A 21,723-nucleotide genomic window follows, 5' to 3' on the forward strand; every position below is an offset into this window, starting at 1 on the left:
AGTAACAGAGCCCATAGCTCATCTTCAATCAGAGAGAGAAAATTATTTTCTGCTAGACCACAACTAAAAGTCTACAGGCTCTTTCACTTTAGTTCAGAGTTCTTCAACCTTGGTGCTACGTAATTATTGTAGCTTGTTATTTATAGAAATTCTTTACACTAACAAGTGACCTTCAGAAAAAAAATCAAACAAGTGACTAGCTTTGGGGAAGGTGAAATCATTGGCCTCATATATACATCTGGTGAACAATGTCAGTGTCTATGAAGATTTATAAACTGAAGGTATTATTTATTCCTTTTGCTGAAAAACCATTACACAACCCAACACTTGGGATCTTTCTTGACCCAACCCACGAAAATACTGCTTTAGCTCTTTAAAAGAATAAACAATGTACATTCTTGTTTTATTTGCAAAAATAATTAGCAGCAGCTGCTACTTATACACAATTTGCAATAGAACATATTTTACATCCTGAACCCAAATATTTCAGAACTTGAAAAGCCTGACGCCAAATGAAGTATTCTGCCTTTTTTGAAATTTAAAATAAGGCATAACAATTGACTTTCACATTCCTTCCTCTAATTTTAAAAAATGACGACAACATTTTCCTGAGACTCGAGGGAAACAGCTGGACGCATCTGTCAACTACACATCCCTGCAGTGAAAGAGAAACTTAGCGCTTCAATCCCGTACTTACATGTGAGGGCTCAGTTCATAAAAATTTCTATTCCTGTAATCTTCTACTTTCTCTGGTGAATAAATGGGTAAGGACCGGTATGGGTTAACGGATATAACCACACTTCCAATGTACGTCTGGCAAAAGAAAGAACAAAAAATATCCTCATTATTACACAGGACATGTTTTAACATCTTAAATCACAGTGTCTCATGGTTTCATCCTTTTAAAAACAAAACTAGTTCTACTGCGTGACCATTCATACTTTTCAAGAACACTTAATATCTCCAAAGACACATGGTCAATAATGTTTATTCATTTTGCTGATAAATGGAAGGCACAGATTTATACATTGAAAATACCTTTCAAAATAAATCTCTAGATTAATTTAAGGTCCTGGGTAAGAGTTCACAGTCCTGTCACACTTGCCAAAAGTTTCGTCACCAACCACAGCTAATTTTGAGCAACAGCTATGCTTTCTCTTATTCCGGTTAGAACTGGTGTCTCCTTCTCTCATCTTTATCCTGCCATTTCCAGTCCACTGTAACCCAGGATTTCCCTCTGCCTGAACCACATCCATACCTATCAACTAGGGCCTTTACTTTGGGACTGGCCTTACCCCAGCCCATCAATCTCTCCAACGGGCTCTGACAGCAGACAGCTCCATATAAGAGCCACGGTTATCCCTTGGGCATTCAAACAACATAATCTCATATTCTATCTAACATACTGTAACATCAAAATTTAAATGTACTTTCTAAAGGAAAGTACATTTAACGTCAAATTTAAGTTCAATGTGGAATGTAAATGTACTTCTAGAGGCATCGATACCGTATTTTAGCAGACATGAACCCTCTCACACTACAGACTGGAACGCTATTAATCTTCCTTTTCATTTTGATCTGGATTTCCGGCAGCAAGAGTAGTCTGGTTCAGTTCATTCCATACAAAGACTAGCACCGGGCCATGAGTGAAAGCCACGTAACTGAAACTCATTTTAGTGGCTTCGTTTTTCCTTTCAGTTTCAACATCATGGTGTGGGGGGGGGCAGCATGAGACATGAACAAAAATAGGTAAGTGATAAAAATTTTTTTAAGAGGTGAAAGAAAAAAAGAAGGGAAAAAAGTCAACTCTTAACTTTCCCACCTTTCCAGTGTCATGCAACAAATGGTGGCATTTTTTAGAGCAACAAATTTTTCCCGTATTGCCACCACTGGATTCAAGATTGTCAGATCTTTCTAGAAAACTGAACGGAATAGAAAACAGAACAGTATGAACGTTCTGATTTTTTTTTTTTTAACATAGGTCACAATTATTTTAATTACAAAAGACTTACCCTGATGCCGGAAAACTGAACAGGTCATTTCTACACATACTTTTTCATCCTCTCAAGCACAGACAAGACCCCTGTTGTGAATGAAAACTCTGTTCCCACGCAGTTTTTTACATTTATTTCTGACATTCATTTCTGACATTCTATCACTAGGACCAATTAATCTGGCCTGACAAGAAATGATTCCAAGTTTCCTAACTTTCCGCATTTTCAAAAAGGTTTCTTCCCACTCCAACCTACCTTGGGCAAGGAGGTGGGAGATGCTGGAGACTGAGTAACAGTCTCAATGGCTTCTAGCGAATATACTAGAATTAGCTACAGTGGTAGATATGAAAATGTAATGGCTGGTTATTCTTTTAATATCTGCTGATTAAAAGACCGGCCTTCTTCAGCAGAAAAGCACATGACTCTGCTTTTTTAGGTAATTTCTAGAACCACAATAATTGAGACAGATATTTGCTGTTGGCAGAGAAACCAATGGTCAAGTTGCTCTTTAAAACCAAACTTCACAGTGGCTAAATTCTTGATAAAAATCTGCCTCTGTAGCATTCTGACATACTGAACAACTCTGCCACCTCAAACCCAAAATCAAAAGCCACATGACTGAGTTATAAGTTTCTCTTTGTTACTTCTGACTTTTATACACACTGAATTATGTGTGCTTCCCCCCCCACCCCAGCTCTTCCCCTATCACCTCGAAACGGTCTGGCCCATTAATGATGCCCCGTAAATATTTGTTAACTCAATGACTGATTTGTACAGGGCCAGCTCGTCACTAAGAAAGTGACTCTCATATAATTATTCTTGTTAAAATGAAATAGCAAGTACACTGCATACAGTGCCTAAAATTTTATGAAACCTATATGCCACGTGTTGCCACCGAACAAACCTTTAAACTATATCCTTTCCCCTTAGGTTCCTACTGTGGGATATTGTTTGCAAAGATGGCTAGAACAATTCCTTCCACCCCTGGAGGCATACATCCCTTTGAAACGTGACTTTGCCACTCTTTCTATCAAGAGATCGTTTATTCCTCCAGTCCTTCAAGCTGGACTCATCCATGTGACCTGTCAAATATCCAATGGGACATTATAAGATGAAACATAAGGAGAGGCTTGAAAAGTACCTGTATAGGAGGAACCCCTTTTTTATGGCTGTGGCTGGAAGCCATGATGTGAATGGGCATGAGCCACATGCATGGCTAAGGTGCCCTGAGCTGCAGAGCCTGACACCCAGCTATGAGCGAAGCCATTCTAGGCCATCCAGCCCCGGTCAGGCCACCAGATGCCTAAAGTCAGATGCATGATCCCGGCTGAGACCAGCAGAAGACACACCGACCTCAAGTCCACCTAAACTGCTATCCCAGAGAACTGGGCACAAATAAATGGTTGTTGTTTTAGGCCACTAATATGGGGAGCTGGCTTGTTACCCAGCAACAATTACTGGTACACCAACACAGTTCAAAACAAATCAGAAAAGGGGCCAAGCAGGACACGCTTTATCAACCTAAATAAGGAAATAGTAAAAGAAACCGCGCTATCTCCCTATTCTACTTTATGTATATGTTTCAGATATGTATCCTCTAATCTTGAATTCCTAACTAGGTTTGTCCTCTACCATGACACCTGCCCTTGCTGTTTATGGGTTTCTTCTTTAAACAGTCTACGTGCAGTCATCAAAGATTTAAATATTCCCACACTGTGTCAACAAATAACTCAAATGTTCAGTCACAGTTCTCCTTTCTCTGAGACCCAGAAGAATTCCTGATAGCAGCTGACTGACTGGGTAGAGTTTATGATTCTACTCTGGTCTTGGGCAGCTATCCATTCTACATTCAGGTAACTGCAATACCAGATTATATCTCCTTTTTGGGGATCAGAATAGCGACCAGATAGTTCATGTTTACATCAATTAACAATCGGACTTACAAATGAGAATACATCATTATTTTTTTAACAAGCAACTGCGTATTATTTAAAGTTGGTATCTTCTCATTGTGCCATGCTCTAAAAAGAACTATAAACTAACTCATTTAGTAACCACTGGCATTAAGAGGTTGGAGTAACTACTGTCATTAAGAGTTTCTTAAAGTCAGATATGTACATGAAAGGGCTGGGTGTGTCCATTTTATTCTGAATATGACCCGGAGAAAAACAGAAAAAGAAAAGCTTATAAATCTTTACAAAAGGGAGCAGCAAACAAGATTCATCCCTTGCCCCCCAGAGGTCCACTCACTTACTGGACTGGTAATAAGAGGTGTGTGTATTCTGTGTCCAGGATACACTACAACTCTGAAGCTCGGAGAGTGCCCATACCAATGGCGCCCACAAAAAGGCCTCCCGCGGCTCAGTTCATTTTCCAGCAGACCACTTCTATGGCTGCGCTCACATCTCAGTTTTGTCCCTGGGCCCCAAAGAACCCAGAGAAACTCCTACTGGAATCCAGAGGATGTTCTCCCATTAAGTGAATTACACTGAAAGGGACTCCTTCCCCGTAATGGCCAAGACTATCTCCCAGTTAGGTTCTATCTACCTTCTCCAACAGAGACAAGCCTGGCTCTCTATTTCCCTTGTATGTACGTATTTGTTCAATCAATATACTTATTTACTCGATGTAACCAACCTCCTAACCATCTCAGCCCTTTCTCAGCTCACCACACCTCCAGGTTCCCAGCCCTTGCACCCCAAGTACTTAGGCATATGCACACCACCACTATGACAGTGGAAAGCCCCCTTTAGTCCCACCGCCCTGTGGGACCAGCCTCTGACATCTGGGAAGGAAAAAGGAAGTGGGGGGGAAGGGGGGAGAGGAGAGGTGGGGAGGAGGAGGGGGAAGGAAGCTGGGTGGGGGGAGGGAACAAGGAGGGAAGAGAAAAGAAAAACTCTAACTTTTTATAAATGACACATTCGATTAGCAACTTTTTCATTTCTCAAGGGCAGACATTAAATCAAGAATGTACAAACATTCCTAAGTCAAAACAATCTCCGTCTTCATATTTCAGATATCTGTAGCATTCCAGAACAGATGCCCTGTGAATAACCAAATAATACTCAGAGTATGCCTATTGTGATCACAGTGAAAACTGAAGTATTTTCTGCAGGACGTGCATCCAGCAATTCAGAACCCAGAACAAAGACCCCTGATATATGTAATCTAAACCCCAGTCTCTCCAGTTGTGGCTCAGTCGGTTAAGTGTCTGCCTTTGGCTCAGGTCATGATCCCGGGGTCCTGGGACCAAGGCTGTGTTGGCCTCCCTGCTCAGTGGGGTGTCTCCTTCTCCTTTTCCCTCTGCCTCTCCCCCCACATCCCACCCAGCTCATGCTTTCTCTTGCTATCTCTCTCTCAAATAAATAAAATCTTTTAAAACAAATTTTTAAGTCTCCCTAAAAGTCATGTGTAACCACAAGTGAAAACCACCACTTGTGGTCTTCACCTTCAGGACCCGCAGAACCGTGTTTTACTCTTGATGGCAGCAACCATGACACTGTCGCTCTTGACCTACCTTCTATCTTACTCTTCTCTTTAAATATTCCGATGTAATCAATTCTGTAAACATTCCAAAAAAGGAGAGAAAATCCTTCTGGCCTCACTTACTTTCATTTTAGCCACACTTCTAATAAACTCAGCACACTCCAGAGAAAGAGCGACAACATCTCTAAATTGGGGCCATTCTGTAGCAGCGTATTTCAAATGTTTAACTATGACTCATTGTAAGAAATAAATTTTCAACACGACAAAGTAGGTGTTTGAGTGTATATTTACATACACATACACACATACGTATGAAGCAAAACTTCCACAAAACCCTAAATACTCTTACCGTCTGTGATACACTGATAGGATTTGTTCAATTCTATTCATTACAAATTTTTTTTAAACTGCTGGTCTTAACCCATCAAGTGGTTTTTATCACCCATTACAGGTTGAAACTTACAGTTTTAAAAAATACTGCTACAGAGCACTTCTTAACCTTTTCTTAGTTGTAGATCCCTTTGAAATGCCAATGAAAGCTACAAAACTTCTCCCCAGAAAAAAACACACATATAATAGGCACATAAGAGTTTGCCTACAGCTGACCGAGTTAAGAACTCCTACCCTAAGAGAAGAAACAATGGCCACTAATGGAAAAAGGAAAAGAGACAGAGGGAAAGAGAAGCAAAGAAAGAAAAAAAAGGAGTAAGAAGTGATCACAATGATTTTGCAAGCATAAAAATGAAGAGCTGTTTAGAGTAAGAGCCAACAGCTCAGCTCAGCAGGCCCTGAGTGCTGCTTTATTACACGGCACCAACTCAGAACACAGCATGACGATCAAAGGCCGAAATGAGAGACAGTATTCTGGTTTTGATGACAAGGATATACACAATACATTTGGAAAGATATCTAACCCAAGAAACTTTTTTCAAGTTAAATAGTGAAGCACAGTTTGAGTATTTTTCGAGTCTCAATTATGTGGAACTGTACGCACATTCGACTGCAATGCTAAATGAATGAAACATTAGTGTTCATACGTGGGAAAGTCAGAAGAGTTTCAGATCTTTCATATCATAGTTCTTCCCTGCACCAACATTAAGATCTTTAGAAGCTCTAAATTCTGAAAATTTACATTTCAATTCCCCATATGAAATTGAAAATAAAATTATAACTAAACCATAAAATACACATACGGAAATCTTACAATGACTTGTTTTCACCATCATGACTACTTACAATGACTTGTTTTCACCATCATGACTACTTTGATATTGCTTTCAATATCAATTTCTTCCAAAATATATTTTTAAAGCCCCTGCTTTGCTGAGGCTCTAACCAGGCATCCCATCTGCCTATCTATCAGCTTCCTGATTTTCTTCAGAATGAATTTTAGTTATTTGTGTTACCATCTCCACAGTCACTTAACAACTCATCCCCAAACCTATTAAAGTGCTTGCACAGGGGCGCCTGGGTGGCTCAGTTGGTTAAGCATCTGCCTTCAGCTCAGGTCGTGATCTCAGGGTGCTGGGATCAAGCCCCACAGTAGGCTCCCTGCTCAGTGGGGGGGGAGGGTTCTGCTTCTCCTTCTCCTCCCTCTGCCTCCACCCCCCATCCGTGCTTGCTCTTGCTCTCTCAAATAAATAAAATCTAAAAAAAAAAAAAAAGTGCTGGCATAAAACATGCACTTAAACACCTTTTTACTAAACTCTCCCTCAATCCCCATGAGATAGATAGATATGAATTCTCCACCTTAATGTGCATAACAATGGAAGACAAAGAAGTTAAGTGGTATGACCACATTATCTAACAGAAGTGCAATCAGGGACAAGGAGCCAAGAGCCCACTCTCTTTTCATCAGAGCACACCATCCATGCTATTTTTTAGGCCTGTGAAGCTTGGGGAAAAAGTGGCCAAGCAGAATGCCTAATCGTAGCAACTTGTGTTGTACAACGCCTTCCAGAGCATCTTCACCTTTGTATCACAGAGAGCCACTCCGTTGGGCAGAAGCCTATTTGACTCCCTGAGGAATGCGGAGACCCTCATGCCACTAGGAATAAAGGAAAAAGGAGGAGGGCGAGGAAAAGATGTAGTTCCAGGAAAAATGTCTCATCTCAATAGAAAAGATTTTTTTTTTAATGTTTATCCTAGTGCACAAAGTGTGTTCCTCCATCATGAAGAAATGCAAGACACCGTATAATAATCATCCTTGAATGTCAGAAATAAACCAGGAGAGTGGCAAGGCAACAGGAAATATTTCAGGAAATATCTTACTCAATGCTAATGATTTAGTCTAAAATGGCACCAAAGAAGTATTAAAGAATGTGTAGGATTCCTCCAAATCCTGGGATGCTAGCCACGTTTCTCCAAGCCACTCTCACCTGCACAGCAATAACACGTCAAATCCAGCATGGATCAGGACACAGGTAAAAAATACCTCTTCCCACGGCTACACAGCTGCACCAACTGCCTTGACAGAATTTAGGCTACAACCACTAAGAAGCAAGCAACACGGTTACTAAGAGCCTTCTTTATGCACAACATCATGTTAGGCATAGTGGGAACTAAAAGACACTCCTATGGTCTGTGCTCCTGAGTGGCTTACACTAGAGCTTAGGAGGTGAGATGTCTCTATCATCAAACGTAAAACTTAAAGAGCTGTCTAGCCACAAAAAGAGATGAAATAAGATTTAAGCGATTCTTGGTTAAATGAAGTCATTTCATCTTCTTATTGCCTATGTGAGTGCTTTGGGTCTACATGAGGGAACGGTCACTGTGAACTGCAGAGGTCCAAGAACGATCCAGAAAGTCAGAAGATGTGAGCAGGTCTAAAAGGATGGGCATGACTGACATAAAGTAATGTTCCCCCAAATAATGGCATAAGAGAATTCAGGTTTTAGGTAATGATTGAACTCCTCTTTTTTTTTAAATTTTACAAAGACAGCTGCATCCTTCAAAAAAAATTTTTTAAGTATGAATTGCCAGAGACTCGAAACCGTTATCTGTATATGTCCAGGTCCACCACAGCATTGTTCCCCATAGCCAAAAGGTGGAAGCAGCCCAAGTGTCCACTGATGGAAGAATGGATAAACAACATGAGGTATAGAGATCCAATGGAATATATTCAGTCTTATAAAGGAAGGAAATTCTGGCACATGCTCCAACATGGATTAAAACATAGAGGCACAAAGGCCTACCCACCCATATTTCAAAGACAGGAATGAGACAGCCTGCCTAGAGCAAAGACCTCCAGTGAGTAATAGCCCAGAAAATAAGACTGGGATCAAATTGCAGAGAGCCTCAAATGTCAGGGCTCAGTCTATCAAGTTTGAGAGCAGTTCTGTAGTAAGAGTCAGTGTGTGCTCTCCCGCTCTCTCAAATAAATAAATCTTTAAAAATAGGCGTGCCTGGGTGGCTCAGTCGGTTAAGCATCTGACTCTTGGTTTTGCCTCAGGTCCTGATCTAAGGGTTGTGAGATCAAGCCTGGCATTAGACTCCCCACTCAGTGGGGAATCTGCCTGGGATTCTCTCCTCTGCCAACCCCACCCCCGGCCTCACAAGCATGCACTCATGCTCTCTCTCTCTCAAATAAATAAATCTTAAAAAAAAAAAAAAAAAAAAAAAAGCCAGTGTGTGGAGGGTGAGGGGGTTAGATGCTGAAACAGACTGACTTGTTCTTGAGTTCTTCACTCAGATTCTATGTCATACAGAATTTAATGCTTCAAATGCATTTGAAATACCGTCTGAACCTTGGTTCCAAGTTATCTGGCAAAGTTTTTCAGTTTTCTGTGAACCTGGGTAATATACTTAACTTCTCCAAACCCCTGTTTCCTCATCTGAACAAGAAGGAGAACACTGGTTCCTCTGTCACCTAATTCTGAGGATTAAATGGGATTCTGTGTTAAACTAGGAAACACAGCATCCGATGCACAGCAAATGTCCCATAAATACTACCTATTGTGATCACGGAAACTCACAATTTGGCTCTGTTGGAATCTGCTGGCCACTGTAAATAGCCAAGGCAGGACTCGAAAACCTATGACATTGCTAATATCACCGCGAAATTCATTAAGGAGTCCCATAATGTGCAAGTCTTACAAAATCGTCTTTGTATACAGGGACTTGAAAAGTTTTCAGATGAGCACATGAGGTCTGTCTTAATGAAACTAACATTAAAAACCTAGGAACCCAAGAAAATGATTATACAAGACAAGCTGGTGGAATCTTCAAAGACGACAATAAGCTATTCACTTCATGAGGAGGAATTTACCCTCTTTTGGGTCTCAGACCCTGGGAAATGGATCACAAGACATCAAGACATTATGTGCCACAGTGTTTTTAATTAGCCATTTATAAGATTTCCCAGATTCCCTGGAAGAGGACTTTCGTCTTATTTGGTTTTTTAAAAACACAGTTTGGTCTAGCAAACACTTGGGTTGGTTTTTTTAGACACAGTTCAAAATTGTGAAAAACTGCCCAAGTGAAAAAATTACAAATATAAGGTCAATAACCATGTAGCCTACTATCTGGGTCTTCTATCCAACATAGTGTCATTCATGTGTGCACCTCATATACACAGTCTAAGAACGTATTTGGGATTTTTTTGTTTTTTTTTTTTTAAGATTTTATTTATTTGAGAGAGAGATAACGAGAAAGAGAGCACAAGCAAGGGGGAGGGGAAGAGGGAAAAGCAGGCTCTTTGCTGAGCAGGGAGCCCCACATGGGGCTTGATCCCAGGACCTTGGGATCATGACCTGAGCTGAAGGCAGATGCTTAACCCACTGAACCACCCAGGCGCCCCTAAGAACATATTTGTGATATGTAAGCAAAATATATATATAACTCATACTAATAATAGCCTATTTTCACAGAAGAAGAAACTGAAGGCATTTAAAGGTTTTTAAAACTTGCCCAAGGTTGGGAACTGGGTGGCTCAGTGGGTTAAGCATCTGCCTTTGGCTCAGGTCATGATCCCAGGGTCCTGGAATCCAGTCCTGTGTCAGGCTTCCTGCTCGGCAGGGAGTCTGCTTCTCCCTTTCCCTCTGCCTCTCTTTCTCTCAAATAAATAAGTGAAATCTTAAAAAAAAAAAAAAAACAAAAAACAAAAAAAAAAAAAACCTTGCCCAAGATCTCACCATTAGTGGCAGAGATAGTTTCATGTCAAAGCTCTACACTGAAGTGACACTGGAACAGAGAAATGTGATTTGGTCAGACTCTTTCAGCTGCTCAGCAAAGAGATGCTGTCAAGTTACATCAAGTGCTGAGTTTTACTGTACTAAGGAACACACCCAGGAACCCCTGAACAACCTATCACCAAGCTACAAGAAAAGCTGGGACCCAAGAGTGAGTATGGGTGCAGGGCGGCACTATGCCAAGCAACACAAGTTGGTGAAAGCTTCTGTCCAGTTCCACTATCAATGTGCTCATCCCCTGCTCATGTTTCTGCTTCTTCTGGACCTGCTACTAACTGATTTTCTCACTTTCTACTCCATAGCCGGTCTACTTCAAAGATGCTTATTCATAGTTTCTGCTTGCAACATGGCCCATCATGGCCTCACTTTATCATGACTGCCAGTATCTGCTCTCATTGATATTTTACTTTTTCTGTATTTCTCAATTCAAAGTTTGAGGAAAGAAATAAGCCCTGTTCATCTTTTTATCTCTGCTGTGCCATAAATCACTGGTCTTAGATCTGGAGCCCATACATAGGCCTGGGGTCACCCAAACTATGGCTGCCAAGGGAGGCCAGCAAGCTGGTCAGGCATGGTCACTGTTAGTCCAAGGCTTGACTAAACTACCATCTGTTTCTGTGTTATAATCCTCTGCTCCTGTGCTGCCAGTCATTTCAGACTATGAATTAAGGAACTATATATGAGTTCTATGCCACGCTAAAATACTAGCTAAAAATATCATCTCAGGCAGCCTTTATTTTAGAGCAGGGTAACACAATACTATAATATCATTGTTGAGATAAACTCTATTATGAGACAAGTATTTTCCAAATATGTATCGTTCTCCAGAGCTAATAAAACTCTCTTAGCTAAGGCACAGAGTGGTCCTGTGTTACAGGTCTACTACTAGCTGAAAACAGTATTTGTGGCTAATTGAAGTAGTAATACAACAAAAGTGAAATCTGTTCAATGAATACCAAAGGGGGGGGTAGGGAAAAGAAGGAGACAGGGAGGGAGAGAGTTGGGGGAGGGGAGAAAGACTGTAACTACAAGGAAACCTCAGTATCTGAAACCCTCAAGAAAACTCATTCTGGGTTTCCGAGGTTTTCAGATGGTCATGGCACCTGCCAGGTCCTCCACACCTACTATGTTCCAGGCGCCAGGCAGAGGCCCCTTAATCTCCATCACAACTCAACAAGATAAGCATCATGATACCTACTGTGTGGATGAGAAAACTGACTCTCAATTACTCACACTGGTCCCAGTGGTTGTGAGGGGCCAAGATTCAACCTTAGGTCTATGCGCCAAAGGCCTGTGCCTTTTCCAACATGCCACATTGTACCTCAGCCGCCAGCCCTCCAAATACTCTTTAGAAATTAGGACTGCCATTAATATAGATCTGTGGTATAGATGTCACACCAGAAATAGGTGCATGGGGGTGGGGGTGGCTGAGCTGGTCATGTGACTTGGCCATATGCCCCTTGGGCTGATCTGCTCCCCCTCCTCTATTTTGTGTTCATAAAGGTGAAGGACCTCATGCAGCTGTCAATCTCCTGCCATCCAGTGAGCATGATAAAAACAATCTCCTCCCAAGGTCTTCTCCCAGCTTCCAGAGGGGGAAAGCATCATCCCAACAGTTGCTATCACTTTTCTTGGATCAGTGAGCGCCTATGCCTTTAGAACTGAACACACTCCCTGTCGCACTAGATCATGTCACTGCACTGTTGAATGCTAACTCAACATGTGGCAGGAATGCTGACTATCACCTCAATTATGTGTCTGGACTGTTGAGACTGCCTCGTTCCAAATCTATACATTCTTCAATAGCACACTTAATTATTTTGAATAGCACACTGCAGACTGTGACTACTTGGACTTTAGTGCTATCACTGAATGCTTCGAGCAACCATGTACAGTCAACAGGACTAATATTAAAAGCATGAGCTCTGGAGCTGGACGTCCTGGGTGTGAATCCCAGCTTTATCACCTACTTGCCATGTGACCTTGGACAAGTTAATTTGTCTTTCTAAGCCTCAGTTTCCTTATAATAAAATGAAGATAATTTAAAAACCTACAATGCGTAGGACTTTAGTAAAAATTAAATGAACAAATATATGTAAAGTGCTTAGAATAGCACACTGTAGGGGCACCTGGGTGGCTCAGTCGGTTAAGCGTCTGCCTTCAACTGAGGTCATGATCTCAGGGTCCTGGGATCGAGCCCTACATCAGGCTCCCTGCTCAGTGGGGAGTCTGCTTCTGTCTCTCTCTCTCCCACTCCCTCTGTGTGTATGCTCTCTCTCGCTCTCACTCACATAAATAAAATCTTAAAAAAAAAAAAAAGAATAGCACACCGTACTTATAAGACTTAATAAATGTGAGTTGTTACCATTTACCATTTTACCAATAATACAACAGTCTCCAGGAGTTAAGGCACTTGCCCTTGGTGTCACAGACAATAAGCGGCAGAGTCAGGACTGAAGCTCTGGTCTCCGCTTCTAGTACCCACCACAGTGCCATCCAAACATAACACTGCTGCAAGCCTAAAGTCAGGCCTTCATTTCCCCCAAATCAAACCTCAAATATGGCTTTGCCAAGAACATTTAAATTAATATGTTATAAATATTATATAAATATTTCAAGTACTGCAGAGTGCCTGCATGATGAAATGAAGAAATAAAAAGAAATTTTCCAGTCACCAAAGGTTTTAAGAGAGCTGAGGCAGGTCGAAAGTGGGGAGTTGTCACCAAAAATGATTGTTTGGAAAAATATGATAAAACTGTCCAAGAGATACTGTGCTCAGAAATTAGACACAACATTTCTCATCAGCCTTGTGATTGCTCTTTTTCACCAGCTTTATCTAGCCTTCTAATGCTGTCTCCATTCCAAACACTAAAGCTACACTCTGGGAAACACACACAATGTGTTCTTCACATCTCCTGAAGGTTCACCTTTTCAGGGAGCCCAGGAGGCAGAGTCCGCTCATGATGAACCACCCGTACACTATCAAGTCTAGCAGTCTCATGTTGCCAAGTCAGGGAATCCCTCCTCCTTTCCCTACTTGGTCTAGGTGGGATGGGCGAAGACAATAAAAATGGTTCTTTTTTCACTCAAACATTTATGGGTCTGGGTTCACTGGGTAAAGAGCCATCTTCTTCCTACCTCCAACTCTAGAAAAAAATTTGATTTGTTCATCAAGCTAACAGAATCTGGAAAATGACCCACCACTCTCTTAACTACTATTAACTTCTAGAAATGAGACTGGGTAACTGGGCTGAGAAAATCACATTTTTATGTCACGCGTTTCTGTACCATCTGAATTATTTTTTCCAAAAGCATAATTGTGATTTTTTAAAAAATGGACTTTTTAAAGCAAATTTTAAAAAAGAAAAAAAGATTGGAGAATGTCCAGGTAGCAGGAATGACATTAAACTGGATGTCTGAACACACCTGCCTGCTCTTAGCCAACATCCCCGTGAGCTTGGAAAAGGACCAATCCTCCCATGAGCCCGTAGACCTGGCCAGCACCCCAATGACAGACTGGTAAAACCCTGAGCAGAGGACTCAGGTCAACCAAGCCCCAACACCTGACCCACGGAAACAATAAGATAAGAAATGTATGTTATTACAAGTTGTGAAGTTTGGGGGAAATCTGTCACGCAGCAATAAAAACTAGTAAGTCATTAACGCCAAATTCCCAGGAATATACTATACACATAAGTTATATAACTGGGGGCACCTGGGTGGCTCAGTCGGGTAAGCGTCTGCCTTCGGCTCAGGTCATGGTCCCAGGGTCCTGGGATCGAGCCCCGCATCAGGCTCCCAGCTCAGCGGGAAGCCTGCTTCTCCCTCTCCCACTCCCCCTGCTTGTGTTCCCTCTCTTGCTGTCTCTCTCTCTGTGTCAAATAAATAAGTAAAATCTTTAAAAAAAAAAAAATAAGTTATATAACTGGAAAGTGTTTTTGAAACTTCAAATAAGTATATAAATGTTAGCTAGTATTATTCATTTACTTTGCACTATTTTAAACTGAACAGATTGGGCACTTAGAGTTATGTAACTTTGATAACAGCATCTGATTTCATCCTATGGGGATCCTAATTCTAGTACTAACTTCTAAAAATTAAGACAATTTTTACTAGACTTTCAAAGCAGTCACTTATACATCTACAATTAGTTCAACTTGAGATCCTAAAATTGGACTAATTCAGCCCTCTATATCTGGATGATCCTCAACCTAACAATTCAGATAGAAAACAAACTAAATCGACTTGTCAGCACCAAAAATACTTCTTGTCTGAGAACAGACACCTTGGTGCTTTAGTTTCCAAATTTGCCCTGGTCCTTGCTCTCGCCTAAATTGTAGCTTTCCTGTTCCTGAACAGAACCACAGTCCTGACCAGCCACCCTAAAAACAGAATCGTGTCTGGGTGGGTCTCCTCCATGAAATCCTGCCACCATTCTGTCTGGCCAGGGGCGGGGGGCGGGGGGGCGGAAGAAGGTCTGACAAAGTGCTCAGTTATGTCACAACCAGCATTTCCCAACACTGACCCCACACAGACTGTGAGACCGAAAGGCACATCCTGCAACTTGTTCCAGCAAGAACCGCACTCTGCCAAGAGGGAGGAATAAAAGCAAACAGAGTCTCTGACCCTGCCTGTTACCCCATTGGGCCAACATTCCCTCTCTCTACTCTCACCTGATCCTCCTCCATGTCCAACTGAACAGCTCTTACTGCAAAGATCACATCAACGTCTGGAATTGTCCCAGATTTAGGGACTCTGCCTGGCCACAAACAGGATGGTGAACCCCCTCAAAGCAAAGAATGGATGTTGCTGGAGCGTGCCCTTGAGTATCTTTCATCAAAGTAGCTGATCCCATCTTTACGGGGATCCTGATTCCTAGTACTAACTTCTAAAAATTAAGACAACTTTTACTCAACTTTCAAAGCAGTTGCTCACAAGTAAAATTGGTTTAACTTAAGGGATCCTGAAGTTGGACTAATTCAGCCCTCTATATCTGGATGTCGCCCGATCTGACAATTCACATAGAAAACAAACTAAATGGGGGCGCCTGGGTGGCTCAGTCGTTAAACGTCTGCCTTCGGCTCAGGTCATGGTCCCAGGGTCCTGGGATCAAGCCCCGTATCGGACTCCCTGCTCGGCGGGAAGCCTGCTTCTTCCTCTCCCACTCCTCCTGCTTTGTGCTCCTGTTCTCTCTCTCTCTGTCAAATAAATAAATAAAATCTTTAAAAAAAATGTTTAAAAAAGAAAACAAACTAAATGTACCTGTCAGCACCAAAAATGTGTATTACTCAAAGGGTTGCAAGGAGCAGTATTAGACAAAAACAAACCCATATGCACTACAGAACAGAATAAAACTGAATTGCTTTGGAAGCAAATATCTCAACAAAATTTCTCTGAAGTGGATGGACTTCAACTATGTTCCCAGAGTCCCTGGGGCACCTATTTACTCTTTTCTGCCATTAGGAGTTCTTCAGTAGAAAGTCTGAGGAGAATGCCTTTGGGCGCACCTGAAGCCTAGAACTCAAATGATATATGTATGCTTCCCATAGGGCATATTCTTTTGACATCAACATCCACAAAGCCTCTTCATTACAAACTCCCTACCATACATGTGATGGATTTACAGCAGTGACCTCATCAGCAGTAATTCCCCTTTTTTCTCTCCTCTTCTTAACATGTTAATCAATATATCTGGTTGGTTATTCACCTACTTACATACAGGCCATCTACTCTGGAAAAAGCTGACCCTACCCCAATCTTAGGGGTGGACATCATTTTCTTTTCTTTTTTTTTTTTTAATTATTTATTTATTTGAAAGAGAGAGAGTACATGAGAGGGGGGAAGGTCAGAGGGAGAAGCAGACTCCCCGCTGAGCGGGGAGCCTGATGCGGGACTCAATCCCGGGACTCCAGGATCACGACCCGAGCCGAAGGCAGTCGCTTAACCAACTGAGCCACCCAGGCGCCCTGGACATCATTTTCTTAAGCCACCCAGTTCATTCTGGTCACCAGACCACAGACAGTGGTTCAGGAGTATGTGGGTAAATCAACTGGTCTACCCAGAGCTTTTGGTTTATTATGACAGGATCACAAGGGATTCTACTTCCAAAGTCAGCTGGCAGGAGATCCAGAAAATCACTAACAGTTATGAATGCTCTAGAAAGTTGATAACTTATATCTAGAGGCCAAGCAGTCCCTTGGGAGAACTCTGTGAAGGCAGGGACTATTTCTTATCTCCAGATACTGGGGTGTGGGAGTGAGTGGACAGATGGCAGGATGGATGAAGAGGGTCCCCTGATCTTGAGCTGGTTCACAAAGGAGGCTGCTAAGTCTGTGGGGATAGCCAGAGTTCAAAAGTCTGAACTAAGGTCCTTCCATTCGCTGGCCCCCTTATCAACCATGGCTTCTGAACACACAAATGACTGTTCAGTTTTTTCATATGATGGGTCATCGTGGACCACCACCCACTTTTACAGCATAAAACTATGAGACTACAAAAGAGATTTAAAAAAAAAAAAAACTGTACTTTCACTGTCTGGGAAACAATTTAAAAAAAACAGTGAAGTACAAGACAGTAAAATATTACATATCATATTAACTTGGCCTCTGGCACCAGGCTAAGCAATTCTGCAGCAACCTATGAACAAAAGCAAAGCAGGAATAGTATCAAAGTAAGAGCCAGAAACAGATTTCTCAAGGGTGGTATACATGACATACGGGGTTGCAGAGGTGTGGTGATCAAATTTAGTGTATAGTATTTTTTTATTACCAAAAACAATACAGACTTGACTTAATGAGTTCTATAACAGAGAGATCTAAAAGGGTAACCCTTCCCTGTCCCCCATATCTCATCCCACCCTGCTGTGGTGCCCAAAGTTAGCATGCCTTTCTCTATGTGTGTACAAGTATACAAACACATGTGTGCATCCATAAGCCCCCCAATAAAAAAAGAAGGATCATACTATGCACAATTGCTCTATAACCTTTTGTTTGGTTTTTTTTTGCTTAAAATAGAGAACGCCCAACCTTCCATTATGATGTATGTTTCATTATAAAATGAAGGCACATATCTCATGGAAATGATAGCCCTCACATACCTTGGAAAACAATTGATATGAACACCTGGAATCTGAAAGTCATTTTTCTGCTTTTGTTTTTGTAATGCCAGAAAGGGCATTCCTCAAATGGTTAGAAAATAAAATTAGGTAGGGCTGAAACCCAGACATTTCGTCTGCTGAAGACCCATGAACATTAACATTTGGCGTTTTGTTAAGAAGGGGATTGTTTTATCTTAGTGGGCACAAAAAATCAGGTATGTGAATGAATATAATGTGCTGCTCTCCATCCCATTTTCAATCCCGCTAAAAGTGATCTGTGCTTCTTCGAGCCAAAAAGAAAAATGATCGCAGTGTTGCTAATGATAGAATTGATTCCTCCTATCTCCATCTCAAAGACCAATGTTTAAAAGTCTGTCTTTTATTCGATACCAGACCACACTTTCAATGAAAGTCGCAGAGCTGTTAAGGTTTCCCACCTGAAAGCTGAGCTGCTCCACTCTGCAGGAAGGAGACACTGGCCTCCCGGTCAAACCACACGGTACCTCCTTCCCTGCCCTACAGCAGCACTTTATACCTTTGCCATTTGAATCAACATTTTACATAACTACATCTCTGAACTTAGGATCTGGTTATAGCATTAATATTCCAAAAGCAGTATCCACATATCTCAAGTGGTTGTCAACCTCACCTACTTTAAGCAACACAAATCAAGAAAGATAAAAAGTTCAAGTCCCAGATGATGACTACTGTTTCCTTAAGAAATGACTTATCCTGGGGCACCTGGGTGGCTCAGTCGGTTAAGCGTCCAACTCTTGATTTTGGCTTGGGTCATGATCTCAGGATCGTGAGATCGAGTCCCTTGTCAGGCTCTGTGTTGTGTGTGGAGCCTGCCTAAGATTTTGTCTCTCCCTCTGCCCCTTCCCCCCCCCAAAAAAGAAATTAATTATCTGAAATCATCCCTGAAACGTAACTGGCTAACTGGAAAGGAAAAGTGTATGTGGCATAAAATAATATGGCTTTGCATATCACTTTTTTAAAATATATTTGTTCCACAAAAGTAATAATTGATCATACCCCTATCGGTTACAAGCTCTCTTTTTATTTATATTTCTTCTTACTCTTCCCACATTGACAGACAGAAAAATGTCCCAATAATCCAATTCCATCTCCAAACACAGGTACACTATAAAAAGAGGGGGAAAGAACTCAGGAGCGAGGCAGAATCTAGTAAAACCACTTCCGTCCAATGCATCCTCTTTCCTTCTCAGCTGCTGGGAGAGGGGATGAGCACCCCCCTTTTCTTGGTTTAGTTAACAACATAGCTCTACCTGAAGAGATACAAACTTCTGGGCTTTATGCAAATTCCTAAAAAGCTGCATATGAATGTATTTTTTACTCATGTTTTAAATATATGTAAGGAACTCAATAGCTAAACCAACAATATGAAATCCTTTATAAAGAATTTGTACAACATAAACGTTCTCCTATTATTATATATCTTCACATGTTTTCATTTTTGTATACGACACTATACTTCTGTGTAGTGGGACCGGACTATTACCAAATCTCTAGGGAGCAACCATATGTCCTTATCTGATAGTCTGCTTCTGTCTCTCTACTAACAACAAATGTCAACAAGTTTCATGTCTTTTTTGACAGTTCACTGCCTTGCATTTTAATGAGTAACTTCTCAGAGGTTAGAATGCTAATTTTATGAAGGCATCCAAGAAGATGCCTATGGATTTTACAACACCTCCTGAATATCGGTTCCTCAGAGGATAGAACTCCATATTCCTCTTGCTTTCCAATGCCTCCAACATCCAGTATGATACTCTGCACATGGTCGGCACTCCATAAACACCATATGGAAAACAGACTCACTTGACTCTAATCGATATTAATCATGTGCCAAATGAGTAAACCAAAACTCATTCTGAGTATACACAAATACCCCTGGAATCTGATAAACAAATAAAAAGAAGAACTGTCTAGAGAAGAGAAGCCAGCTTTCGGCCACAAAATACAAAGTCTAAACCCCACAGATGACCTTCGGTGTATACTCACGTATATTTCATTATGGTCAAAGCGCTTCTTGAGGTTGTTGATGAAGGTCTCCTCATTGAGAGGCTCTAAAAGAACCATATCTCCAACCCCAATCATATTGTCCAGAAGTGACGTTTTCACCTCCATTTTGGCCATTGTCTCTTCCTGTAGGAAAGAGGGGGGAAAGGGGAAAATGTAAATAGGCAAAATTATTTCAGATTGGTTCTTAGTACCACTGGAGAAATGAAACACCGGTAGTTTCAAATGGCGCTCATCTGCCTCTCAAATGCCGTAACCTCCCCTCCAACCAATGTCAGAAGCCCCAGAGCTAGCCGCAGTCACTGCCAGCCCACTAGACGCCCCATATGTTCAAACCGCCCTCCCAGTCCGCCGTTCCAGGCTAAGTCCATCTACAGAAGGAGCCACTAGGAAACCAGGCTCTCCATTTTCTGTTTTTCTTAACTAAAGTATAGCTGACATACAATATTATATTAGTTTCAGGTGTACAACATAGTGATTCAACATGTATATACATTACAAAATGCTCACCACAGTAAGTGTTCTTACAGTGTTATTATAAAGTTATTGCGGTATTATTGATTACATTCCCTACGCTGTATTTCTCATCCCTGTGACTTTCTTTTGTAAGTGGAAGTTTGTGCCTCTTTAGACCATCCCCTCTCCCCAGCCAGAGGTTGCAAAACTAGCAAGAGAACCCAACCCACCCCTTTCCACCAGCCCTTGCAGACCCAGGTCAGACTTGAACCTGTAAGAAACTGCTTCCCCAAAGATGGCATCTCTCAGTACTCCATGATGAAATTCAGAATGTATTTTCCCAGGAAATAATGGTCTTAAGATGATACTAACATTTGAGTACTTGCTACATATCAGACACTGTATCAAGAACTTTACATGCATTCATTCATTTCATCTTCACAAAAACTCTATGAAGTAGATATTGGTATCATTATCCCCATTTTTAGATAAGGAAGCTCAGAGAGATAAGAAATTTTGCTTATGATTACTTAAGAGCACGTTACATTTTGTGTTAATTCAATCACCACTTCTAACACAACACCTATGGGGGGAAATTTCATTCCAGGCGTCAGCACGGACTCATAAAGGAACACAACCCCACTGTAAATCAGAGGTTGCCTATATAACCTGCCAAGACTGACCTCGATGTTCTTCATTCTCATCCCAACATACACACCACTACAACAGCAAAATCAAATGAACATCCAGTGAATAGACCAGAAACACTAATCTCCCCCCAGCTCAGTCTGCAAGCCTACCAAGCAGAGACAGGCACACTACAAAGGCAGCATTCTTCCCGCTCCACTAATGCGGATGGTGCCACCCAAAAGTAAAATGTTAAATCCCCATGCCTTCAAATCTGATCACTGTCAAGAGCACTAAAATTCTGGGGCACCTGGGTGGCTCAGGTGGTTGGGCATCTGCCTTCGGCTCAGGTCATGAGGGTCCTGGGATCAAGTCCTGCATTGGGCTCCCTGCTCAGTGGGGAATCTGCCTCTCCCTCTACTCCTCCCCCTGCTTGTGCGCTCTCTCTCTGACAAATAAATAAATTTTTTTAAAAAAGAGAGTACTACTGGGTATTTACCCCAAAGATACAAATGTGGTGATCCAAAGGGGCACATGCACCCCAATGTTTTTGGCAGCAATGTCCACAATAGCCAAACTGTGGAAAAAGCCAAGATGTCCACCGACAGATGAATGGATAAAGATGTGGTATATATATATACAATGGAATATTGTGCAGCCATCAAAAAAAAATGAAATTTTGCCATTTGCAACGATGTGGATGGAACTAGAGGGTATTATGCTGAGCAGAATAAGTCAATCAGAGAAAGACATGTATCATATGACCTCACTGATCTGAGGAATTCTTAATCTCAGGAAACAAACTGAGGGTTGCTAGAGTGGTGGGGGGGTG

General features: G+C 41.5%; 1 protein-coding gene across 5 annotated transcripts in view; it reads right to left on the reverse strand.

Moving 5' to 3' along the window:
* The window catches only part of MYO1B (myosin IB), a 179,622-nt gene that overhangs the window by 126,020 nt on the left and 31,879 nt on the right, over positions 1 to 21,723 (reverse strand). For all 5 annotated transcript variants that reach the window (XM_025848374.2, XM_073881058.1, XM_025848392.2 and 2 more), the window contains exons 2-3: positions 19,791 to 19,934; positions 698 to 813 (exon numbers count right to left, since the gene is read on the reverse strand). In XM_025848374.2, the coding sequence (XP_025704159.1) occupies positions 698 to 813; positions 19,791 to 19,925 (251 nt within the window). In that variant the 5' untranslated portion in view covers positions 19,926 to 19,934. The remainder of the gene's footprint in view (positions 1 to 697; positions 814 to 19,790; positions 19,935 to 21,723) is intronic.

Source organism: Callorhinus ursinus, unplaced genomic scaffold, assembly GCF_003265705.2.
Source record: "Callorhinus ursinus isolate GAN/ISIS: 27379988/994484 unplaced genomic scaffold, GSC_fseal_2.0 scaffold2, whole genome shotgun sequence".
Lineage (NCBI taxonomy): Eukaryota > Metazoa > Chordata > Mammalia > Carnivora > Otariidae > Callorhinus > Callorhinus ursinus.